The sequence below is a fragment of the Crocodylus siamensis genome, chromosome 3 (genome assembly GCF_052110815.1).
Source record: "Crocodylus siamensis isolate JL-2025a chromosome 3, ASM5211081v1, whole genome shotgun sequence".
In the NCBI taxonomy this organism is placed as follows: domain Eukaryota; kingdom Metazoa; phylum Chordata; order Crocodylia; family Crocodylidae; genus Crocodylus; species Crocodylus siamensis.
Genome location: NC_143397.1, coordinates 36,041,225 through 36,068,072, shown reverse-complemented (window position 1 = coordinate 36,068,072; position 26,848 = coordinate 36,041,225). Strand labels below are relative to the sequence as shown.

General features: G+C 46.4%; 1 protein-coding gene across 1 annotated transcript in view; it reads left to right on the top strand.

Annotated features, from left to right (window-relative positions):
* The first annotated feature begins 10,343 nt into the window (after positions 1–10,343).
* Positions 10,344–26,848, top strand: part of FCHO2 (FCH and mu domain containing endocytic adaptor 2) — a 157,719-nt gene continuing 141,214 nt past the window's right edge. The window contains exon 1 of the mRNA XM_090038124.1: positions 10,344–10,537. Within this exon, the coding sequence (XP_089894250.1) occupies positions 10,505–10,537 (33 nt within the window). The 5' untranslated portion in view covers positions 10,344–10,504. The remainder of the gene's footprint in view (positions 10,538–26,848) is intronic.

Here is a 26,848-nt window from a genome sequence, read left to right as displayed (position 1 = left end):
CACATACCTAGAAACTTCCCATCTGCTGCAATCACCTCATCATTTAAACTCTTCTAAATTTAAGTTCCTTCAACTTGCAGAACTTCTGGAAGTCTGCAGCAGCCAAACCTGTTGAACAGACTGAATGGGGAAGCGTTTCAAAGCTATGCTTGGTCAATTATGAGCACCCCTTTACAGTTCTAAAATAATTGATCTACTGAAAGGTGTTTGAATGGTCCATTTCTTAGTTGTAATGACTAATATTGGATGAAAGACCTCAGATTTTTCCGGGAAATGAAATTACATTTGGGCCAGTGAAATGTGCAAAATCCTTAAAGAAAGCTATAGCCTTCATGAGGGTGTAAGTTGTAGATATGTTAGTCTAAGGACATAGGTAGACAAGGTTCTTTGGGTGAATCTGATATATTTTATTAGACCAACTTAAACAGTTGGGGGAAAAAAAATTAAGCAAGCTTTTGGAATTAAAAACCCATCATTGGGGTGAGGAAGCTTCTGCAGTTGGTGTGCGTTCTTCCTGGATGGAATGAAAAGTAAAGCAGCCAGAGGCTGGGCTGCTATGCATACAAGACAGGCAGTCAGTGAAGATGTAAACTGAGGAGTCAGTGGGGGAGCGACAGGCTGGGTTGTGGGGAGAGAAGGGGAATGAATAGTGGAGAGGTACCTGGGGAGTCGGATGTCAGGCAGGTTATAATGTCATAAATCCAATGCCTGTATTTAGTCCATAATTTTTAGTATCCAGGAGGCTGATGAAGTGGAGTTCATAGGCTCGTCTCTGAGAAGTGTTTTGTAAATTTCCTTTTGAGGATTAGAACCGAGAGATTGGAGAGTGGTTTTCTTGTGAGAAACATCCCATTTCTTGGAGATGTGGAACTCAATCAGTTCCATCAGAAATTCAACACTCACCATTCCTTCAGCTATCTCCTTGAGTACTCCCAGCACCAACATCTCCTTTTTAGACATGATGATCAATATCCAGAATGGTAAAATACAGACCACGTTATACAAGAAACCCACAGACCAACTTCTGCACAGAACCAGCAATCACCCTAAACGCACCAAAAAGAAGTTGTGATATACAGCCAAGCCCTCAGATACCAACCACCCAGTTTGCACTGAGGAGAACACCTGGGATTGCCACCTCACCAATGTTAAAAAGGCTTTCACCTGACAAAGATGCTCCTGGAGAGAAAAAGCACGTTTGAAAGAGCCACCCTGATACCATGTGAAGAATTGCTGCAGTACAGAAGTAACCCCCCCATGAATTGCACACTGCTGGTTATAACATATTGCCACTTCCTCAAACCCATACGGAACATCCTCAAACAATTGCTACCCGTACTAGAAACAGACCTTCCCACAGCCACCCATCTTGGCCTTCAAGTAACGAACCTTGCTAACCACATCACCAGAAGTAAACCCTCAGGCATAGAACACAGCGAATGGGTCCAGACCATGCTATGACAAGAAATGCAAAACCTGACAACACAACACTATCCCCACAATTACTTTGCCCCCACAACGGAGGCATCAGCATTCCTGGATCTTACAGCTGCACTTCCAGAAATGTATTACATCTCATGCAATGCACCAAATGCCCTGATGGGAAGTACGTAGGAGGGACCAAACAACAACGCACCAGAATGAACGCACACCGGAAATCTACCAAACACAATTAACTGTGGGGGCACAGTTACCTGTGGGGGCACATTTCTCACAAGAAAACCACACTCTCCAATCTCTCAGCTCTAATCCTCAAAGGAAACTTACAAAACACTTATCAGAGATGAGCCTAACTGTAGAGGCTTCCTCAGCCTGATGAAGGGTTTTTAAAACTGAAAGCTTGCTAAGAAAAATTTTCCAACTATATAGTTGGTCTAATAAAAGATATCAGATTTACCCAAAGAACCTTGTCTGCCTATGTCCTTAGATCAACACGGCTACAACCTATACCCCTAAGTACTTATAAAGTTACTTGCTCCCAAAGAGTATACCTAGCCGTGATTTATTTACTGATCTATGCAATGTGAGAAAGCAACTTGATCACATTTTCTAGCTTGCTAGAAATGTATTAAATCCTGTATTAGTTAATTGGATGCATTCTGTTAGATTGTATCAACTGAAAAGTCAGCCAAGGATGTAGAAATCAGTACTGTTTTTAAGATTTGTAAGAGTAAGTGGTGATTGTGCCTAAAATAGTGGTTCTAAACCTTTTCGGACTTGAGACATCCCACCATAACATTTGGGATTTGAGTGGCACTTGAGTTCAAAATTTATTTTACAGTGCCTATCTTCTTACACTAGGGCTGGCGGGGGGCAGAAGACAAGTACATACTACCAGGAAAATATTTAGTAGTAGCCAGAGGGATCACAAAGCCCAGTGGTTGAAATCTGTCTAGTCTAGACAATATCAGACTAAAAATAAAAGTTTAGAAGTATAACAGTGAGTGTTATTATTCCAAAACTCTGGTCGTTCTTGTACGTCTTCTCTAAACTTTTTGAGGTGGTGTCCTGTTGGCTGGATGCAGTCAGTATTCCAGTTGTTAGATATTAAATATTACTGAGAAACAACAATATCCCTCTACTCCTTCCTGATCCTGTGGAACCAAGGATCCATGTAATCTCTTAACTACTGCATCACAAGAGTAAGCACTCTTGTTATTCTAGTTATGAACATGACTGTATGAATGCAATTCACCAATGGTCTTTGTTTGTGAATGTATGACACGTCTTTAAAGTTGTCAAATGTTATGTTTGTTTAAATGAATCTACCTTATCAAGGCATCCAAACTGACCTCTGAAATCAGGCTCATCTTTATTATTTTACTGCTCTACCAAAGGCATATTCCTACAAATTTTGCTAGCAAGTATTTTAATATAATTGTCACAAACATCCATGCATTTAATTTCTCCATTAAAGGATGATTCCTTATTTACAGTGACTTTTTAGGATATAGGAGGCAACCTATTTTAAAATGATTAACAAGGACTATGTTGACATTGCACACTCCTGATTTTTTTCCCCCCTGAAAATGCAGTGCCTTATTGAAGTTTGTCAGTGTCATAATTAGCCAAACTTGTGTTTTACATTGTAGAGTTAATTTGAGAAGATTTGATTTGATTTCTATGAAATAGGGTTGCTTGGCTATAATCATAGATTTCATAGATATTAGGGCTGGAAGGGACCTCAGAAGATCGAGTCCAGCCCCCCGCCAAAAGGGCAGGAAGTCAGCTGGGTCATAGGATCCCAGCAAAATAAGCATCCAATTTGCTCTTGAAGGTGTTCATTGTAGGTGAGTGAACCACCACTGATGGCAGGCTGTTCCAGACCTTGGGGGCTCGGGCAGTAAAGAAATTCTTCCTTTATGTCCAGCGTGAAACAGTCTTGCAGTAGTTTATGACCGTTTGACCTCATCATCCCTTAGGGTGCTCTGGTGAACAAACACTCCCCCAGATCCTGGTGGTCACCCCTGATTAAACTTATAGGTGGCCATCACATAACCCCTGTGCCTGCACTTTTCCAGGCTAAAGAGCCCCATGGCTCTCAGCCTGTTGTCATAAGGTCTGTTTTCCTGACCTGATAATGTGCGTGGCTCTTCTCTGGACTCCCTCAAGATTCTCCACATCCTTTTTGAATTGTGGGGCCCAAAACTGGACAGTACTCCAGCTGTGGCCTCACCAAGGCAGAGTACAAGGGGAGAATGATGTCCCGGGATTTGCTTGAGAAGCATCTATGGATGCAAGCCAGTGTTTTGGTCGCTCTACTAGCCGCAGTATCACATTGCAGGCTCATGTTCATCTTGTGGTCAATGACCCCCAAGTCTCTTTCCTCCATAGTGCCAGCGTAGCACTGCCGAGCCTATAAGGATGCTGCAGGTTTTTTTTCCCCCAAGGTGGAGAACCTTGTATTTTTCAGTGTTAAACACCATCAGGTTCTTGTCCGCCTATTTGCTGAGCCTGTCCAGGTCAGCCTGGATCACCCGCCTGTCTTCTGGTGTGGATGCTTTACCCCAAAGTTTGGTGTCATCAGCTAACTTGGCAAGTCTGCTTCTGACTCCAATGTCCACATCATTAATGAAGATGTTAAACAATATGGATCCAAGGACAGAGCCTTGGGGGACCGCACTGGTCACAGGAAACCATGATGATTGACTTCCGTCAATTACTACCCTCTGGGTCCAACCATAGAGCCAATTTCCTAGCCAATGGATTGTGATGGACCTAAGGCCACAATTGGCCAGTTTCGCCAAGAGGTGATCATGGGATACCAGATCGAAGGCTTTTTTGAAGTCAAGATATGTGACATCAATCTCTTGTCAGGGCCAGCTGACTTGAAGGTATCCAGCTTCTCAAGGTGTTCCTTCACAAGGTCAGCATTAATGGAGGGTAGGGGATCTCCCTCACCCGGACCTCCCTGTCCTGTAGCAGACATGGGTGTCCCGTGGGACTGATGAAAGACCGACCCAAAATACCCATTTGGCTTTTCCTGGGTGTCAGTTGCCTCATTTGGTTCAGCGGGGATCCAATGTTGCTCTTGCTTTTCCTCTGGCTCCCCACATATCTGAAAAAGGACTTTTTATTGTCCTTGATGCTCAAAGCTAGGTGGAGTTCAGTTGCAGCCTTGGCTTGCCTGGTTTGCTCCCTGCAGAACCAGACCAGTGCAAAATAGTCCTCCTTGGAGGTGAATCTCGTCCTCCATCCTTTCTTTTTAGCCTCAGGAGGTCTGCTAGATCCTTGGAGAGCCAGGGAAGCTGCTGTGCCCTCTTGCTGCCTTTCCTCCGAGATGGAATCAAATTAGCTTGTGCATTGAGGATCGCTCCCTTGAGGAGCAACCACTCTTCCTGAACTCCCCTCTTCCTGGGGTCGTGGTCTCTCAGGTCCTCACTGACAAGCCTACTGAGCTTGTCAAAGTTGGCTTTCCTGAAGTCAAGGACTTCCGTGTTGCTGACTGACTTGCCAGCTTTATGACGAATGGTGAAAGTGATCAGCTCGTGGTCACTGTCACCCAACTTCCCATCATGCTTCTAGTTTTTTAAATTCTTAACCGATTGTCTGCGTTGTCCTTTTTTTTCCTTTGCCTGGGGTAACTTAGATTAGGGGCAGGCAATTATTTTGGGCAAAGGGCTGCTTACTAAGTTTTGGCAAGCCATCGAGGGCCTCATGACAGGCAGCCTAGGGCAGATAAATATTAATTTTCTAAATTTTTTTAGGGACCCCATGGGCTGGATAGAATGTCCTGGCAGGCCACATCTGGCCCCCAGGCCGCATTTTGCCCTCCCACCCCTGCATTAAATGAACAAGTCCAGGTTATTTTATTTACCCCATATTGAAATCCCCCTACCATATTTTTTTTCTCAAGAGTAAATGCTAAGGCTATAGGATAATCAGTTCTATAACTATATCCCATTTTGTGGCTTATCAGTTAGAACACTGATCCGTAAGTATTAAAGGATAGTATATGGATTGAAAGTATAGAATATTATCTATGATGATGCTTGTCTTCTATGTCCACTTTTTTCCTAAATACTCAGTATCTGGTGTCTTGAACAGTCTAGTCATGTGAATCATCTCACCTGTAACGCCACTTCCATCAGATTAATTTTAAAAATCCACTTTCTAATTCCTCTTATTTCCTTGGATTCTGGCATAACACTTGCAGCATTTTTTTTATCCTTACATGACTTGATTCTTTATATTGATGGTCTTTTGAATCTGTTAAGAACAAGTGCAAAGTCCTGCACTTGGGACAGAATATTTGCACGTGCTGTAGAATGATTCACTGGACCTTAGTACTGCAGAGTGGAACACAAGAGTTACAACTGAAGCTGAATATGAGCCAACAGCATGCTCTTGTTAGAGAAAAGCCAGTAGGGCAATTATAAAGCGGATGGAGTTGGACATTTTTCTGTGGCTGTAGGTGATAGAACTAGGAGCAATGGCCTTAAGCTGCAACAAAGGAGATTTAGGTTGGATACTAGCAAACTGCCTGTTTAAGAATGATTGGGTGGGGAGGGAGACCGAGTACTGTTCCACCACCCTATGCTGCTGCCTCCCAGAAGAGGGCGGGGGGGGAAGGAGGTGAAGCCTTATCACAGAAGGAGATCAAGTTAGGCATGACTGTGACCTGCTCCTGATGAATTCATGCTGGCTGTTCCTGATCACCTTGTTCTCTGCTAGGTGTTTTGCAATAGATTCCTTGAAGACTTACTCCATATATGACTTCCCAAGTATGGCGATCTGACTGACTGGTCTGTAATTCCCTGGGATCGTTTTCTTCCCCATCTTAAAGACTAGCACTATTTGCCTTTCTCAGATCATCTGAGCCTCAACTGACCAATTCTTTCAGTATTCTAGAGTGGATCCTGTCCGGCCTTGCTGATTTGAAAACATTTTAGCTTCTCCAAGTACTGTCTTGGGTGGCAGAAGGGGAAGAATGGAACTCATACTTTGCCACAAGTCAGAAAAGCAAAGGGAGAGGTAGAAAGGGTGAAAAAAGGAGAATGGAGACTGGAAGGCCAGGAGGAGGTGCTGAATACTGGCAGACTTCTATGAGGATTTGTACAGAAAGAGGAAAATTGATAGCAAGTAGAAGAGGGTTTTTTGGCGGGCATAAAAGAAAAGATGGAGGATGAGTTGGGAGAGGGGAAAGGGGGCAGGAATAACGATAACAGCTAGAAAATATCTGAGAACTTTTAAAAGAAGTCATCAGGAAAGGATAGACTCCCAGACGAATTTTATATCAAATTCTGGCCATGGGTGGGAAAAGATTTGGTGGAAGTCTTCAGAGAGATAATGGGGAGGGTTTTGCAGGCGGAGTAGTGGTGCTACTGTACAGCATAAGAAGGGAGATGCTATTGAATACAGATGATAAAATCCTGGAGAAAGTCATAGCAATATGAATGAAAAGTGTCTTGGATCAGTCATACAAAAGGACCGAACGTGCAGTGGAAGGGAGAAGAGTCATGCAAGCACACTGGATATTGAGACACGCTGGTATACGTGAAAGATAGAAAATGGAATACAGTGCTAGCAAATTTTGATCTTGAAAGCATATGATAGGGTAATCCATAAATTTGAGGTGTTGCTGAAAACAGGATTCCTGGAAAAGTTGGTAGGCTGAGTGAACTTGCTTGGTACAGCACAGAGTCAGGTCCTGGTGATGGGAAACTTGAGTCGAGGCTTTCAGATGCGAACAGGTGAAGCAAGTGTTCCCTTTGTTACCTGGGATCCTTATATGTGCCATAGAACCTTCGGTGCAGAGGATAAGGGGGGACAAAATAATCAGTGGAGTTAATATTCCTGGGGGCAGGGGTGAGATGGCGTGGAGGAAGCGGAGTGAAATGCTCACTGTATATGGACAACATTAACGTAATGGTGCGAGAGTCTCATTAGAGAGAATCCTGAAACATGAAAGACTATGGGGATGCTTCAGGGGCAAAAGTAAAAAAGGCTAAGAGTTGGGGATTGGAAATTGTGGAGATCTAAGGAAGTTTGGCATGAGGGTGGCTAAGAATCAGATACAACTCTTAGGGATGGTTCTTAATATAGAAGGGAAAGGCACAAAAGTATGGGAAGAGAGAAGGTCACAGATTAGGAAAATTTTAGGGTTTTGGAGCACAAGAATTTTGTCATATGCAGGAAAGGTTAAGCTGCCCAACATGTTGTGTGTGGATGTAGTGAATCCATGACAGAGGATACAAAGCAGGAAAATCCAGAGACTGCTTTGTATGTTCTTCTGGGGCTCTAAAATGGAACGGATTGTAAGGAAGGAATTATATAAGGGAAGAGAGTGCGGAGGGTGGGAACTATTGGACATAGACATTTTTCTATGCATATTATGTTAGAATGGTGATGAGGGAAGCATTTGAAGGAAGTGGGACATTTTTGTAGATTTTGGGCAGGCAAATGGCTGCAGAGGATGGGCCTAAATGGGACAGGGTGGAAAGGGAAGCAGGGTTGGAAATTTGTCAATATATTATGGAAGAGCAGAAAAATGTATTAAAGTATGAGGCTTGGAAGGGCTAGGGATACAAGGTTTGAAAGAAAAGGGGAAGGATTTTGAAAGAGGAGCAAGAAAGACAAAGTAACTAAGCTGGGCAATTTTGTCCGAGCAACAAGCAAGGCGAGTGTGGAGCAGGGTAATGGGAAGTCTTAAAAGGGGAACATGTGGGCCTGATGTGGAGAGTGGTGAGGAGGGTTTTAACAATGAGAGGTGCAATATAGGTGGAGTTTGAGAAGAACAGCAAAATGCCCAGGGGGGAAGTGTGGAGGGCGAAGAATCAGTGGTACATGTATTTTGGGAGTGCAGCTTTGCATGGGAGGTTTGGAGGAGGGCACAGAGATTTTTACGCATTTTAGAAGTGAATGATGAGATAAATTTTGAGACAGTAATGTATGGGTTGGTTAAGAAAAGAGAGGAAGAAGGGAAGGTATGATATGAGCCTCAGCAATCTGTTAATGCAGCACTGGAAAGTGGGGAACTTGCTGATCATGAAGGGAATTAATTTTACTATGAAGGAATGTTTACAGTTAGCCCTGTTTGAGCTCAAATATTACATGCAGAAGGATGATGAAGACGGAGATGTGGAGGAAAGATGAATGAAAATATGTATTCACTTGGGGAGTACCTGAGACAGTGGGGTGAGAGAGAAGGGACGGTAGAAAGGGGGATAACTGTGGGATGAGATAATGTTTCTGTAAACTGTTAAGAGATGAGGAGTTAATGTTATGAGGCTTTGTTGGATAATATATTCACAAATACCAAACATAATAAGAGATTTGGGGTTTTTTTGATAAAATGTTGAGTTCAGTAATAAAAAAGGTTCCCATTAGTATATATGCCCAGTGTGGTCCATGTATTTTGTAGTTATGCTCATTGTTGGCTGCACTGAATCAGCTTCGTAGCTGGTTTCCATTATTGAGCACATGGTGCTTTTGCAGCAGTTTTGTACTAGACCATATATTTAATGAGGTTTCCTTGTATACAAATGTAAGCTGAGGAGTCTTTTGGCCCATGCTAATGTGGGGGACACTTAGTCTTCTATTCGAGTAAATATAGCAATCCCTAATCTGTACTACTTCTACTCTAGGCTGTTTCTCTCCTTCTCTATCTTTGTTGCCAATTGCACTCATTTGGTAGTTGCCCCTATTTGTGAAGACTGAAGTAGAAAAGGTCTTAAATCCTTTGGTCTTCTCTGTATCAACTGTAACTAGGTTGTATTCCATAAGGGGCCTATGGATTTTTTTGGTTTTGCTCTTTCTTTTGACTTATTTGTAGAATCTTTTTATTGCCTTTTATGTCCTTTACCAGTGGCATCTCAAAACCATGCCTTGGCCTTCCTAACTCTCTCCTTGCACATTGAAGACATGAATAACTGAGTTTATATCACTGTCTTCTAGAACAGAATGGGGATAATGTGTTTCTTGCTCCTGCTGTATAAGAGCTTGCATCAGTGAGGAATCTAAGATGAACACTAAAATACAGTCTGCAGTGTACCTCTGCCTCTGCTCTGTATGGCAGCATCATGTTTTGCTCAGTTTTAGCTTCAGCTAGCTTTTCTTCTGTGAGCTGATGTAATTCAGTACTCTGTAGTGATGGTGCTTGCTTGTATGTGGGGAAAGATGGACTGTGGTATCAGATTGAGTCCCTGTTCTCAGTCTGAGTCCTGATTTGTACCTGCTCTAGAATGTGCCTTCACTTAAATGAACTTCTTGGTCAGTGTGATCAGCTGTGGGGGATACCTCCCCTTCCCCTCCCCCCCCTTGGGGTGGCTGTGGGCACATGGACCCCTTGACTAAGTTGGCACTAGTTGCCCATGCCCTCACTTGTTACAATTACCTAGTGCAGTGGTTCCCAAGCTCTGACAAATTGCAGATCACAAATTTAAAGTGATACAACCTTAAGCACCACCTGCAAATTTTTGTCATTACAGATTTATTATAATTGCTTTGTAACACCTACTAGTGGTGGTACCGTACTACAGATTGGCAACTGCTGCCCTCGTGCCACGGACAAGACAGGTCATCTACAACAGAGGGAGCTAGCTTGCAGCAAGGGTGACAAAAGTGCCATGGTAGCCTCTGAGTATGGCATGGGGCAGACGGGGGAGGAGATGGGGCCAGGAGCCGAAAACAGCAGTAGACCAAGCGGGGAGTATAGGGCAGGGCGAAGAGTAGCAGCTGAGGCAGGGGAAGGGGTTGATGTTGCAGGCAGGCAGGGCTAACGTGTGGACAGGGCTGGGCCCGCTACACGAGCCCAGGAGCCAACCGGGCTCCCGCGCTACCCCAGGAAGGCTTTCCCCGCCGCGTCGCCCCGAGCTGCGCGCGCCTGCGCAGAGCCGCGCCGCCCAGGGGCGCCTGCGCGCGGGGCCGGGGCCGGGGCCGGGCCGGGCCGGGCCGGGGAGAGGCGGTGCTGGGCAGCCGTTTCCTCCGTCGCGGCGCGTTGTCTGCGGCAGGGGCGCCGGGACGGGCCGGGCTCCGAGGCGGCGGCGGCCGCGGCGGGGTGACGATGATGACGCCGTACTTCGTGCAGAACTTCTGGGTAGGAGCCGCTCGCTGCGCCCGCCCGGGCCCGCTCCTGCCGGCGGGGAGGCGGCCGGGCCCTTCGGCGGCGGGAGCTCCCAGGCCGCCCCGCACGCTGGCCGGCGCGGCGCCAAAGGCTGGCTTGCCCGGCCCCGGCCCGTCCTTTCCTAGCTTCGCGGGGCCGGGACTCGGCGCTGCCCGATGCCGCCCTCGGCTTTGTGCCGATGTTTTTGTCCGTGCGAGGGGTGGGGGCGGGCACCGCGCTGCTGCCTTTGTGCTGCGGCCGCGCGGGGAGCCCGCAGGTGGCTGTCTGTCATGGGCAGGCTCTTCGCCGGGAGCCCGGGCCGCTTAAATATTTGCAAGAGGGCCGGCGAGGAGCGGAGAAGAGCCGCCGCTTCCAGACGCGCCCGCTTCTGTCGTACAAGGGCCGTCCGAGCGCCGCCCGCCTTCCAGGTGGTAGCCTGTGTGCCCCTGTCTTGCTCCGCTGGCAGCTTGACTTCGTGTCACGCAGTGCGATGTAGTTCAGTTTGACCAGACAGGGCTGTAGTGCTTGGAAGTGACCAGGGTGGTGCAAAAGCCACTATATCTAGGAACCTACCAAATTCATGGCAGAAGTGCACTGTGCAGCAGCTCGTTCATCTCGCAGGTTCCTCTGCTGACTGACTGGCAGAGGGCCCCACTGCTCGCCCTTGCTTCTTCTCAGCAGGGAGGCAAAAACCCCACTTTTAAAATAGGGCCCCATTTTTGCCTCCCACTGCTGATTGGCTGAGGGGCCCTGGCAGCCCAACTGCTTGGTGCTGACCAAATGGCACCATGTTTAAAACAGCAGGTTTCACCTCCCTGCCAATCTGGAGTGAGCAGCAGGGGCCGTCTGTCAATTAGCAGGCACAGGCAGTGCATGAATGTCTGGGGGGTGCAGATTTCAACCCCCACATTGAGAGATGGAGTGGGACAGGGATAGGTGCTGCCCAGATGGGGTGGGATGGGGCGCATGGCAAAGCTGCACGTGACTTTTCCAGGGGGGGCAGGGAGGCGGGTGACTCCCACCACTGTGCACACCCCTGTGCGTTGTGTCCCATACCCTGCCCTGGCTGGGCAGCATCTGCCTCAGCCCCACTCCCTCTGTGGGGGCCTCAGTCTGTCTCATTTACCCCCCCCCCACCCTCCACTTAGTGGCCAGACCTGGGGTGACTGGTGCCACCTTTGCTGGGGGGGCACCTGCCCCCCGCAACTACCAGTCAGTGTGGGGTCCCCTACGGCCAGTCTTGACAATTGCACTGACTGGGAAGTGGTCACAGCGCTCCCAGAAGTGGTGGCTGTGCTTTGTTCGTTGCTCCCACTCCCCAGCCAGCACTCACAGGCACGGCACTGGAGCTCCTACATGCTCCCCCTTCCCGTTGCCTAAGCGGGGAGTACGGCCTGTCAGGGGATGCACTAGCACTCTTAAGGGGTGCATATGCACCCCTGTGCACTCTCTACATGTTGCCACCGGGCCGGAAAGCTGCCAGATTGGATATCGGCAATTGGATTGGTATTGGCCAATATGGCTGGTTAATAATTGGCCTCTGGTATCCGCTAAAAATATTTTATTGGTTCACACCTGCCTGCAAAATTAAAGGAGCTGCGTAACTGAATCAGAGATGTGTATGCATAAACATATGATTCAGTCTGTAAGATGCATCTCTACCCAGCCGTCTAGATAAATAACAGGGTTTTTTTTTTAGTTTATATGCCTCTAGTAAGAGACTGTTCTGTTGTACTAGAACAGCATTGGAGGGGATTAACCTTTATCTTTTGGAAAATGGCATTTGAAGGAGTGCTGCTGATGTTCTCAGTTGAGAATACTTAACAATGGGTAGCAGCAAGTAACAACAGAATTACTGTACTCTTGATTAGGGTTTTTTCATTTTATTTACTTAATGTATTTGACTCACTTTATGCATAAGGTAAAAGATTTTGCTGGCCAGTTGTAATTACCACCTGACCAACAAGTTAATATTGCTCATGTTTTACACTAGGGGAGTCCACGTGTACAAAGTATACTCCAGTTGCAGCAGTATCATGAGACAGCAGAGTGGGTGTGTGACAGTGGGTGCACTTGAGTATATCTGGAGTTGCTTTTAAGTATTATCAGCATTAGTAGGGGAGAGAGCAGCATGACGCCCTGTCCTCTTTAAAATAAATAAACCTATCCAGAGTATTCAAAGAGTTCTCTGTCAAAAAGTTAAGAATCTGAATAATTAAAACTTCAATAACATTGATAATGTGCAGCTATGAGTGAGAGTACCTATAGTTTTATGTCAGAAAATATTATGGTTCTATAAACTTAAACCAGGTATCTGTTACTTATTACAGTGAAATGAAAACATAGCCATGTAAGATTTTAATGTCTAGTCTATCCACAGGAACAGTTCAAAGTGCTGTTATTGTTCAGAATCATTACTGTTAATTCAGATAGTTTAGCAAAAACCCTGCAAATTCTAAATATTTTGAAGTTCAGAAAAATTATCCAGTGCCTGTTATGAAGAAAACAAGAGGAAGAAGCATTCAAGTGCACTTTGTAAAGCATACATCCAACAAAGAGATGCATTAAAGACAGAACGATGAAGCATTCTTTAAAGCGAGGCAATACAGACTAGGATAGAAATACTGGACTTAAGCCTGAGAGAACTGGGTTCTTCTCCTGGCTTGATCACTGGCTTGCTGGATGATCCTAGACTTTCCAGGGTTCAGTTTCCTGCTCTGTGAAATGATTGATGATACCTGTAAAGTGCTTTGAGATACCTTGATGAAAAGTACTATAAAAGAGCTTTATGGTTTTAGTAACTGGGAAGAAGTTTAGGTATAATGTAAGAAAAACTTTTACATGTCAAACAGTTTGAACAGGGATGGGCAGGAAAGCAGGAGGAGGGGGGAAGCAAACAGGATTTTCATAGTTATGTTTGCTAGAGTCTGAATGGATTTTTTTAAATTAAGAGTAGGTATATAAATGCCTAAAACTGTATCCTGTTCCTTTTAAAAAGAGTGCATTGCTTCCAAGAATAACAACACAATGACAATGCATAGATGATACTCTAGTTATATGAGCACAGATATTAAAGGTAGATTAATTGACTATATTTTTAAAGGTCACTTACCTGCTGTTTCCTCTTTAGAGTTTAGTCCAAGATCTTAGAATACATACTTCTTTATATAGGAAAGATATCGAGATTCAGTTTACAAAGCACTTATGTTCATAATGCTGTGATAAACCATGTATGTCCTTAACGAGATATGTGTTTGAATACAAAGTCTGAAAAATAGCCTCTTAAATTACATAGTTTGATACTTTTGGAAGTTAAAAGGGGTTGATTCTTTTAGAGGAAAGAATGCTTGTCAGTAGAAAAAACGGTGTTGTAACGAATCTGTATCATTGCATAAACATGTTATCATCGGTCTCCAGGTAAAACTTCACATACGTGGGGTATTAAGTTCTGGATCCTTTGCTTTATATAGGTTTTTATTGATTTGTGCAGTTATTCTTTTGTGAACAGTTGAAAAGGCATTAGAAACTTGAGGGAACTAATATGATTCTAGTTTCATACAACATCCTGTTTGTACATTCTGTTGTCAGCACAGTATTTGGGCTGCTACACTGAAAGATTTTTGGTGGGGTAAGGGGCATTTGTTAATATATAAGAAAAACAAACAATCACTATACTTTTAGAGAATAGGTTTTTACATTTTGCCACTTCTAAAAGTATTTGAAAAGAAGGCAGTTTATTTTCAAGGGGGAAAGAAGAAATAGATTTTTCTCCTTAGTGTTAGTGTTCTAAGACAGTATTTTAAAAAGAGGATAAGAGGAAGTATTGATTTAAATAAAAATCTCGTGGAAGTTTTTTTTAGAGGAAAGTAGAAGCCAAGTAATGCAGAGTATACATTTTTTTAAATTCATCATGAGGTAGAGTTCCAAGCATTCAAAATATATAAGCAAACATTTCCAATGCTTGTAATTAGGATATTGTCACAGAACAATGGGTGCATGCTGCTAGATGTAACGTGAAATTAAAATAGAGATGTCTCTGGAATAGAACGCTTTCCCTAAGAATTTCCCTTGAATGGGGAGTGATGTAACCTACAATATTTTGCTATTAATGTAGTAGAGTGATCATTGCTTCTTACTAAAATTGATCATATGCTGTCCTTCTGGATAAAGCCTATAGAAAACCTTCCAGTTTTTTAAAAATAGTATCTGAAGAAGTCATTTATTGACAGGCTGAAGTTCAGGCTTTAAGACAAAGAAGCAGAATGAGATATATATGAGAATAACAGCTAACTAGCTAGAACTTTGACCATTGGTTCATATTCGTTGTGGTATAAGGCTGATGAAAATAGCAAGTTGGCTATTTTTTAGAGTGCTGGGCCTGGTGCTTGCAACCACTGTATTGCAAACTGCTGATTTGCTCCCTGCTCCATGCCCCCCTCTGCTTACTGGGTGCCATTGAAAACTATGGGAAACACCAGTGAGGATTGTCAGATTTGGTGATAAGGCAGGGGTGGGCAATATTTTGGGCAGAAGGCTGCTTACTGAGTTTCGGCAAGCCATTGAGGACCACATGACAGGCAGCCTAGGACAGATTAATATTAATTTTCTAAATTTTTTAGGGGCCCTGTGGGCCAGATAGAATGGCCTGGCGGGCCGCATTTTGCCCACCTCTGTGATAAGGGCACAGCAGAAGGCTTTGCTCCTAGATTAAAACAGCCCTTTAATCAGTGCTTTAACTTGGCTTCTTTATATTAGATATATGCAACTGAAGTGATTATTGCTTCTCCTTTGAACAGGGCCTGATATTCTCTAGCACCTGTTCATTTGTCTGTTCCTATTGCTAAACTTTGTTTTTATTTCATTGGTTTGACTTGTGATTTTAAAATGATTCTAACTAAATAGGTGAAAACAAGCTAATAGGAAAGCTTTTTATCCCCATTTATTGTATTTTTCTGATTATAGGTTGATTTTTTTTCCCCCTCAAAGCCATAAAAATCACCCTTAACATACATATGGATGGACTTATAATTGGAACAATATGACACTATTGTATTGAGCACATGACCCTGCACAGTACCCTTAAGCCACTTCACTGCCTCTGCCATTATCATGAGAGAGCATCTTATAAGGGCCACAATAACAGTTCACAGTAGCAACAGAGTAAATGATCCTGCAACCTACCCTTAAGGTGATTGTACAGAGTTGTCTGCTCCATTATAGGGGATGACTTAGCTTCTTTCATGGGGAAGGTGTGATCTAGATTCAAGGCTGGATAGTTCTAGGGATCTCCCTAGTTTGCTCCCCTAAAGTGAGAGGCAGGAAATCTAACAGCTCAGGGTCTGTAAGAGCTTAGTGTCAAGTTGAAGCTTGCAGACCCCTGTGTCTACTGCAGGAGGTAGGAATCTGGGAAGTGCTAGGTTCCCAGCTCTGGCTGAGTCCACACTATAGTTCTTCATTGGAGCTGCAGAGTCAGGAAACAGCCTGTAAGGTGAACTGGCAGAAAATCATGCAGCATTCTTTTGGAACCCTGCTTGTGTTTCACTGGAAGTTGTTTCATTATTGTTTTTGTTTTTGACCGCTTTGGATCCAACATATTAGCATTTTTCAAAACAGAACAAAAATATCAGAACAGTCTCACAAAACCATTACTTGCTCCTCAGGATTTCTAAAAAATGTAGGAAAATTTGGATTTTTAACTTCTAAAACCAATACTGTTTGCAACCAGATTTTGATTCTACATATCAGTGGAGTTTGAATCCAGAAATGCAGTTCAGTAGAGGTACACTGATATATCGATGCCAAATTGGATTGGTACCGATGCAGGGAAAATGAACATTATTGGCTATTGGCTTTTTTTTTGGTTGGTGTAACCAATAATGCCACTGATAAATACAATATGCTTTTGGCCTGGGGCCCCTGGACACCATGTGCATTCACGCAGCATGCATATGGCCAGGAATGCAGCTTGGCAGGATAGAGATCAGCTCCCTGCAGGTATGTCTGTGGAGGAGAAGGGGTATGGGGGGGGGAAGATTGAGGCTCCCATGGTGAGGGAAGGAGTGGGGCTTGGGGTGCTGCCCAGCCCAGGCAGTGAGTGGGACCCGTGGCCAGGGTAGGGAGCAGGATGGAGCCATGGGCAGCTTGTCCAGGGGGCTGTGGGGATGAGAGGTGGCTCCCCAGTGCTGTGTGCACCCCCTAGGTAAGGCATGGAGGGATGTGCTCACCCCCCCCCCGATTAGTGGGTGGGGTGGGGGGTGCTGCCTGCTGTGGTCTTGGGACTCCCCTGTCTGCTGCCTTTTCCCCAGGGCCTCCTCATTGGCTGCTCATCCACTTCCTGCCTGGCAGCAGGAAGCACAACTTGCTGACCCCACTGCTGCTGGGTGGGCAGGGGATGCACAGCTGATGAAGAGCCCCAGGGCAAAGGCAGCAGAGTAGAGAGCCCCAAGCCCACATCTGCCCTTGCCCCACTCGGCTCTACTCTGGTTAAAAGCATGCTTGCACTTAAAAATGGTGGCAGTGACACTTAGTTCAAGCTCACTTGATGAGCTTTACTCAGTGGTGCACCAATAGGGATTTTTTGGGCTGATACTGATGGCCGATTTTTAACAAGTCATGTTGGCTGATAGGCAGCTGGGGCAGCTTGGAGAACAGCCTTCAGCTGGTAAGTCTATTATGGGTAAAAGAAGGCGGGGAGAGGGCAGCATGAAGCCTCTGCTGAGAGGGGGGAGTGAAGCTGGGGCTGGTGCTGTACAGCCAGGGCAGAGCGTGGGATGGAGCTGTGAGTGGCTTGTCTGGGGGGAGCAGCAGCTCCAGCTGCTGCACGCACACTGGGTTGGCATAGGGGCGCCTGCCCCCAGATCTGTGCAGGGCAAGGGCGGGCTGGGGGCAGTGCCCAGCTCTTTCCAGTAGTGGGGCTGGACCAGATTGCACTTGGGGTGGGTGGCAGCAGCACTGGGAGGGACGCTATGGGGGAGGGGGCTATAGCCGCCCCAGAATTCGCCATAGCCCTCTCCCAGTGCTGCCACTACTCATCCTAAGCACAGCCCGGCCCAGCCCAGTCCCTGCCACGGCACTGCCCCAGCCCAAGCCCACAGATCCAGAGGCACGCACCTCCATTCCCACCACCCTCCCCATGTCCCCCAAATGAGCCACTTGCGGTTCCACCCTGTGACCTGCCCCACCCCAGCTGGGCAGTGTTTGCCCCTGCCTCAGCCCCAACCCCACTCGCTCACTGCTGGGGCCTTGATTTGCCCCTCCCCTCCCCCACCACTTTCCCAACAACAGACTTACCAGCCAGATGCTGCTCTTCACGCTGCCAGGCTGTGCTCCTGGCTACCTGTGTGCTGCACTGTGGCTGTGCGCATGCAGGGGGCATTTATTGGCTATGTAATTGGCCATATCAGCCAAAAAAAAAGCCAATTGCCAATACAGTCCATTTTCCTTATATAGGCGCTGATCTGACATGGGACCGATGTATCAGTGCACCTCTAGCTTTAGTTCAAGTGCCCCTCCTACCATTTTTAAGCACCAGGACATTGATCCCCTGGATGAGCTGCCCGCAGCTCTGTCCCACTCCCTGCCCTGGCCCCCAAGTTCCATTCATTGCCCTGGCTGGGCAGCACCCCCAGCCCCTGCGCCACTTCCTCCTTGTCCATGGGGGGTCTTGATCTGCTCCCCACCCCCACACGCCCCTTCCCCTCCCCAGACTTATCTGCAAGGTGCTGCTCTCCATGCTGCCTGGCTGCATTCCTATAAATCGCTTATTGGATTGGTATCAGCCAATATGGCTGGTTAATAAACTGACTATCAGTATTGGCCAAGAAGACCTTTATCAGTGCATCCCTACAATTCAAATCTATCTTTTTAATAATCTGCACCGTCTGTGTTTAACTCAGATACTTGTTTGATATGTTTCACAGAGAATTTTAGGCTGAAGACAATATGATGTCTTGAGCAAAATTAATTTTGGTACAAAGGGCTTTTTTATTTTTAGTGCATCAATAACTACAGATAAAGTTTTTGAACCATTTCCCTTACAAAAACCCACCAGAGAATCAATTAAAATTAAAGGACCCAAAAGTTTGGGTCTTAAAGTTATTGATGTATTTTCAGGGAAAAAACACTTTTTCCTACATTTGACCTTGTAAATTTCATGTTCACTTCTTTAAATAAGAGCTTTTCTAAAAATATATTGCTTAAGTTACTTAGTTTTTGAGTGTATGTCCAAGAGAGGAAGACCTTCCTACTGTGTAAAACAATTCTGTTTATAAAGTTAATAGTCTGGCTGACTTTTATTTTTTGAAGAGACTCCTTCCTAATGGAAGGCAGATTCCACTGTGTGTTTATGTAATATACTTAACACAGAGATTTTGTAAAGATGCCTTCTGGAGTTCCATTCATCTGTTTATGCAATACTGCTTTCACTTTGGCATCTAGATTGTATATTCATTTTCAAGACAATGGTTGTGCAATATTTGTTCAGTCTCAACTCCCTTTCAAGGTGCGGTTATTGTTTTCCCATGAGTTGGTAATCTGTTGAGAAACTTCAGAAAGGGCCAACACATTACTTGTTCTCTGCATATATTTTGTAATATGCAGATCCACATGATCTTTACTCTCCGTCCTTGCATTTGTGGAGTCTATGATTGTTGGAATGGAAAAGAAGGAAACTGGGATTTGAGATCCCTTTGATGTAACTTTGCTTCAGACTTTCCAGTCTATAAAAGAGACTGCGTGGCCCTAAGTAACACTTCTAGATGCTCTGAAATCCTTGTGGCTTTGCAGAGATGATGTGCTTGAACAGCAGCGACTGAAGACTAACCCAGAGCTCTGCCCTGGCTTGGGACCAGGCTGTCACCACTGCAAGGAGCTGGGACAGAGCTGCTATCTACTGCCTGCGTGCCCCTGCCTGGAGTGTGCAGGCTGCAGTTCATGGCTCTGTCCTGGCCCCAGACCAAACTATCCCTGCTGCAAGATCCCAGTGGCTCTGGAGCAGTGCCCTGCCCTGCCCTGCCGCGCACCCTTCCAGCGTGGTTGGGGATCACAGCGCAATTGCGGCTGGGGTCTCTATGGAGATCGGCCCCAGCCATGTGGGCAGGGGCTGCTGGGAAATGGAGTCCGGCTCCTGGCTGGATCTGCCATTTTGTCCACCCCTGAACTAACCTATTTCAGATAATATAGCATCATACAAGAGCATCATTCAAAGGACCGAAATATTTGTGGAAGTACAGAAATTGTATGGCACTACAATGAGAAGTAATCACTTGCTTTGGTTGAATATGATATCTTTAACTGTGTACTGCAACCCCACTCAGACGTTCAGAACAAAGGGGTGAAATTCTGGTAACCTTTGGTTTTTGAAGGAAGAAAGAAAAGATTGGTTTTAAAACTAATTTTTATATCATTGACTATCAAGGGAGTTCCATAAGTTTCTATTCACAGTGCTAGTTATCAACATTGCCAAAAGTAAAGTGCTCCTATTTTTTTTGCCTCAGTCTGCCACTAATGAGTACTTCTCAAAAACCTGAAGGCCTTTTACCTTTGTGTGCACACACTTTTTTGCTTGCGAGAATGTTGAGAGAGATCATCAAAAGTCATGGTATATTACATCTATTATTCTTCCCACATCCACAGAGCCAGCCATCTCATCATAGAAGGCAATCAGGTTGGTCAGGCATGACTTGTTTTTGGTGAATCCATGCTGACTGTTCCTAATCACATTATCCTCACTGCTTAGAAATGGATTCCTTGAGGACCTGCTTCATGATTTTTCCAGGGACTAAGGTGAGGCTGACTGGCACATAGTTTCCCGGTTCCTCCTCCTTCCCTTTCTTCAAGATGGACACTATATTTGCCCTTTTCCAACAGTCTGGGGCCTCTCTTGATTGCCACAAGTTTTCGAAGATGATGGGCAGTGGCTCTGCAATCACATTGGCCAACTCCCTCAGTACCTTTTGGGTGCATCACATATGGCCCCATTCACTTGTACATGCCCAGCTTTTCTAAATAGTCCCTTTTCTTTTCTTTTGTGCTGCCAGGTGCTGCAGTAATCTGGGAGCTGACCTTGCCTGTAAAAACTGAGTTGAAAAAGACATTGAGTACTTCAGCCTTTTCTGCATCCTCTGTCACCAAGTTGCCTCCCCTATTCAGTAAGGGACCCATACTTTCCTTCATCTTCCTCTTGTTGATGACATGCTTGTAGAAACTCTTCTTGCTACCCTTCATGTCCCTTGCTAGCTGGAACTCCAGTTGGACTTTGGCCTTCCTGATTTCATCTCTGCATGCCCAGGGTATGCTCTTATGCTCCTCCTGAGTTGTTGGTCCAAGTTTCCACTTCTCATAAACTTGCTTTTTGTGTTTTAGCTCATTGAAGAGTTCCCTGGTCCCTGACAAACTCACTAGTCTTCCTGTGCATCCAGATGGTTCATTCCTGTATCCTCAGTAAGGTTTCTTTAAAGTACATCCAGCTCTTCTGGACACCTTTCCCCCTCAGATTGCAGGGATTTTTATTCCAAATATTTTCTGATGAACAAACAAAGGGACACCGTTTAATCTCAGGTCTCAGCAAACTGAACCTATTTTGGATCACATTGAAGTGAAAACAAAAGTTTTAGAACAGGGGTGTCAAACTCATCTGGGCCTGTGGTCTACAGGCTGGATGAGCCTTCCGAACCCCTTCCTATGCCCCGCAGTGTAGGTCCCAGCACTCATAGTGCCCACTGTGGAATCTGTGCTGCATGCACTGCTTGCCTGCTCTGGTGAGGACCCATGTCACATGTCCTGGTCCACAACCTGTACTGCATGCAGCCCTTCCACTGCTGGTCCAGGACTGCGCTGCATGTGGTACCTGCAGGCTCCACACACAGTGTGGGGTGTTGATCGGCTGGAGCAGGCACTGTGTGCATTATGGATCCTGGATTGGTTGGAGTGGGTGCTGTTTGTGGCCTGGTTCTTGGTCTGGCTTGATCAGGTTCTGCATGCAGGTGCTGTACATGGGGCTGGTCTGGCACACGCTGTATGAGTCAACTCAGACCTGGGGGCTAGGTGATTGGGCTGCATGCACCATATCTTTGACACCCCTGTGTCAAATAAATACTCAAATACTGATAAATTGCTAGGACTGGATGGCATTCATTTGCAAGTTTAAAAGAACTCAAAGGTGGAATTGCAGAACTGTTGGCAATAGTATGTAACTTACTGTTACAAGTAGCCTCTGTGCCAGAGCCACCAGTCAGTTGCTGCATGGCACCAGGCTTCAAAAAGGGGTCCAGAGGTGATCCTGGGAACTGCAGAACAGTGAGTCTCAGTTCCATCTCTGGGAAGTTGGTATTATCTATAATAAAAAGTAAAATCAGCAGTCATATGGACAAATATGATCTGCTGGGGAAGTCAGCATAGCTTTTGTAAAGGGAAGTCCTGCCTCACCAATCTGCTGGAGTTTATTGAGGGCATTAACAGGCATGTGGACAAGGAGGATCCAGTTGACATAATATATTTGGATTTACAAAAAGTTTTTGACAAGGTCCCTTGCTTGTGCCTTCAAAAAAACCTGTATTGCCACAGGATTGGAGGGAATGTTCTTTTGTAGAGCAAGAGAAGGTTAAAAGATAAGAAGCAAAGGGTAGGGATAAAATGGTCTCTTTCCAAGATGGAGGGAGGTCAAAAGTGAGCTCCTGCAGGGATCTGGGCTGGGCCTGGTTTCATTCAACATTTTTCTCAGAGCTGGAAATGGGGGTGCCCAGTGAAATCTCCAGGTTTATAGAGGATGCTAAATTATTCTTGGTAGCCAAATCTCATGCTGATGGAGAGGAGCTGCAGAAAGATCTCATCAAGCTAAGTGAGTGGATAGAAGGAAATGGCAAGTCAGGAAAGAGACCTTGGAGTCATCATATGTAGGTCTCGAAAAAAGTCATATCATTGTGCAGCATTTGAGCAATAAACCAATAAAATGTTAGGCATCGTTAAGAAAGATTGGTTTTCTTATTTGTGTGTGTGAAACTATTTTTCAGAATTTGGACACGGTTATATTCCTAGATCCAATAAGGATGTTTAGATAACTATTATCCCAAAATGTTTTGTGATTGAAATGGGCAAACAGGCCATTGAGCTCAATACAATAAAAAGATACTGGGCCTTTTCTGTGCGTGAATGTCTTGCATGTGGGAGATGGCCTTATTGTATAGAAAATTTCTTGTTTTGAACATTTCAGGGTAAAAACATGATCGCAAGTTGACAGAGCAGTGGATATAGTCTTCTTCCTGGACTTCCGGAAGGCTTTTGACACAGTTTCTCACCCCGTTCTCATTAAGAAACGGGGGGGCTGTGGTGTAGACACCCACACAGCCAAATGGGTCGCCAACTGGCTGGTGGGCCACACCCAGAGGGTGGTAGTGGATGGGTCCTTCTCAACCTGGAAGGACGTGGGCAGTGGGGTTCCGCAGGGCTCGGTCCTCGGGCCCGCACTGTTCAACATCTTCATCAGTGATTTGGATGAGGGGGTAAAAAGCACCCTGTTCAAATTTGCTGATGACACTAAGATGTGGGGGGACGTGGGCACACTGGAAGGATGCAACAGGCTACAATCAGACCTAGACAGGTTACAAGGGTGGGCAGATGAGAATAGGATGGGTTTCAACACAGACAAGTGCAAGGTGCTGCACCTGGGGAGGAACAACCGGCACCATACCTACAGGTTGGGAAACTCCCCTCTTGTCAGCACGGAGGCGGAAAGGGATCTTGGGGTCATCATTGACTCCAAGATGAACATGGGCCGGCAGTGTGGGGAGGCAGTTAGGAAGGCCAGCCGCACCTTGGCAATGCATCCACAGATGCATCTCGAGCAGGTCCAAGGAGGTGATCCTCCCCCTCTGTGCGGCACTGGTCAGGCCGCAGCTGGAGTATTGCATCCAGTTCTGGGCGCCGCACTTCAAGAGGGATGTGGACAGCATGGAGAGGGTCCAGAGGAGGGCCTCTCATATGATCAGGGGACAACAGGGCAGGCCCTATGAGGAGAGGCTACGGGACCTGAACCTGTTCAGCCTCCAAAAGAGAAGGCTGAGGGGGGATCTTGTGGCCTGTTATAAACTAGTCAGGGGGGATCAGTAGGCATTGGGGGAGTCACTGTTCCCCCGAGCACTGCCAGGAGTGACCAGGAATAACGGTCACAAGCTGGCAGAGGGTAGGTTTAGGTTAGATATCAGGAGGTGCTACTTCACAGTCAGGGTAGCTGGGGTCTGGAACCAGCTTCCAAGAGAAGTGGTGCAGGCTCCTACCCTGGGGGTGTTTAAGAGGAGGTTAGATGAACATCTTGCTGAGGTCATTTGACCCCAGTACTCTTTCCTGCCATGGCAGGGGGTCGGACTAGATGATCTGCTCAGGTCCCTTCCGACCCTAGAAACTATGAAACTATGAAATTGCATGGCTGTTTGGGCAGTCTGAGCATTAGATCAGTTCTTCCAGCAAAGGTTCCAAAACAGGAAGCTACTTTTCTGTTCTTAGCACCTAGACAAGACTGCCCTAGCAAGAACCATTTTTAGGAGGTTTTTATATTCCTTTTCTGTTTAGGATCAAGTGGTGTTGAGCTCAGAAGTTTCTTACTGGTCCAGTTCAGAGTTCCAAACTCAGGTGCAGATGGCAAAATCCATTCTTAACAAATGCAGACTAACTTAGTGCTCCTTGCTCTGACTGACACATCTCTCTCAATCTTATTCTGGTCCATCTTTAACAGGTCAGCTTTTCTCAGGTTAAGGAGTTGTTGTGAGTCCCTTGGAGTCGAGGATGATGTCCATCAGGCTTGATGGATCCTCAGGTGACTGAGGAGCCCAATTCTGGATAGACATATTCTTCGGCACTGGGGGCACGTTGTGGCGGGAGAGTGGGATTTGCAGCCCCAGGTTGGTCTCCTTCTCCTTCCTCGGCCGTCACCGTTCTGCCTCAGTATTGAGTCATTGGGCCTTGAAGTGGTACGTGCCTTGTTGGACCAGGTGGTGCCACACCGAATGGTTAGCAGCTTGCTCCTCCCAGCTGTTGGTGTTGATGTCTCCATGCTTGAGGGCCACCCTGAGTGTGTCTTTCTACTGTTTCCTTTGGATGCCCTTTGAGCATTGGCCAATGGAGAGCTGGGAAAAGAGGATCTGGTGAGGGAGGTGGTTCCCAGACACCTGGATGCAGCGGCCCATCCACTGGAGTTGATTTATCAAGAGCAAGGCTTCGATGCTGGTGGATGCAGTTTCATGGAGGATGCTCACACTGGTCCAGCTGGCCTTCCATTTGATCCCCAAGATTCTATGCAACACTGCTGGTGAAAGCTCTCAAGGGTCTTAACATGAAGTTGGTAGATGGTCCAGGTTTCACTGCAGTAGAGAAGGGTGATCAGAACAACAGCCTTGTAAACCAGGACCTTCGTCGACTTCTGAAGGATTCTATTTTCGAAGACACGTTGCTGCTTGAAGAGGGCAGCACTGGAGCAGTTGACTTCTTCATCGATGGCAGCCCATTAAGAGGGGTGTCTGCCAAGATGCAGAAAGTGCTCTACGTACTCCAGTGCCTCCCTCTCTATATAGATAGCACGAGGGATGTTCAGCTGGCCTAGGGGCAGGTTGATGGAGACCCTTCATTTTGGCAACATTCAAGGACAGGCCAAGTCTCTTATATGAAGCATTGAAGAGATCTAAGGTTGCATGAACATCCTGTGCAGAGTGAGCCAACATGAAGCAGTTGTCCGCAAACTGAAGGTCATGGATGTCCTTGGTGGTGAGTTTCGTTTTTGCCCGGAAGCGCCCAGGATTGAAAAGCTTCCCATCCAGGCAATACTGGATACTGACGCCAGATGGTAGGTCATCTCGGATGAAGTGGATGATGATGGCCAGGTAGATGGTGAACAGGGTGGGGGTAATCGCTCAATCTTGTTTGACCCTGGTCTAGATCTTCCACTCAGGACAGTAGTAGTCATATCATCATGCAGGAACCTCCATTTTTCTCAGGTTAAGGAGTTCATAGACCTGGTGTATACAAGCAGCCCCTTTTTTTTCTGGAATGGGAGAGAGGGAGGCAGGAACAGGCACGGATTATGTTTACCACAGATGGGGTGTTTTCTGTTTCACTCCTACTTAGTAAATGAAAACATTAATTTATAATGGTGATATGTTCCATGCTGTCTTCTCAAAAGCACAGTGGCAGAAAGAGATCTTGGAGTCATTATCAATTCCAAGGTGAACATGGGCCACCAATGTAAGGACACAGTCAGTAGGGCTAGCTGCACTTTTTCATGCATCCACGGATGCATCACAAGCAGGGTCAAGGAGGTGACCCTTCCCTCTGTATGTGACACTGGTCAAGCCACAGTTGGAGTACTGCATCCAGTTCTGGGCACTGCACTTTAGGAGGGATGTGGACAGCATCGAGAGGGTCCAAAGGAGGGTGTCGCAGTGCACTCAGGTGCCCTGCGCCTGAGAGCGGAGACTGCTCTGGGGAGAACCCTAGTGTCAGAAAGGGGAAGGCTCAGCTGCCAGTCACCAGGGCTGCACAGGTGCTGGTTGCCGGGGCAACTGGTAAAACCAACTAACCAGGAAGGGGCAGGGCTTATCCCTTCTTAAGCCCAAGTAGGAGGCCAGGAGGGCAGTCCCTCTCCAGCAGCTGTGGGAGTAGGGACTCAGCTTGGTCAGACAGAGGGGAGGACTCTGGCAGTGAGCGCATCCTCCGGTCACTGCTGAGGTTGGGGAGCCCTCCTTCCCCCCCGGCTCCCTCACTCTCTAGTAGGGAGTAGATTTTTGTTTGACCGGATGGTCTAGTTTTTATGTTGTAGCCCAGGGGCTTTATGTTTTGTGTTTACTGTTTTAACTGGAGGACTGGACGAGGCTATTAGGGGTGGAGGAGGCCTCATAGGAGCTCCACGGTAGTGTGGGGTCTCCTGGCACCGGAGGGGGCGCAGCTTTGTTTGGGGGCGCATTGTCTCCAGCCCTGAGAGAGAAAAGGGGGGCGGTGAGGAGCCCTGAGAGAGAGAAGGGGGCGGTGAGGAGCCCTGAGAGAGAGAAGGGGGCGGCGAGGAGCCCCAGGAGTAAAGAGGAGGGCCAGAACATAACAAGGCCCAGGTCAAACCACATCAACTCCATCTGCGAGGCTTGGGCTGCGGTGTAGGGGAGGAAAAGGAGCTGCAGGTAGCGCACCCTGTCACCAGGGCACGGAAAATGGGCAGCCTCCCGCTGATTACAACCATCTTCTAATCAAGTAAGATCAAGGCGTGGCAGGAGAGTAAGCAGGCGGTTGGCCCATTACCGGAGGGCGGAGCCACTCCCAGAAAGGCTCTGA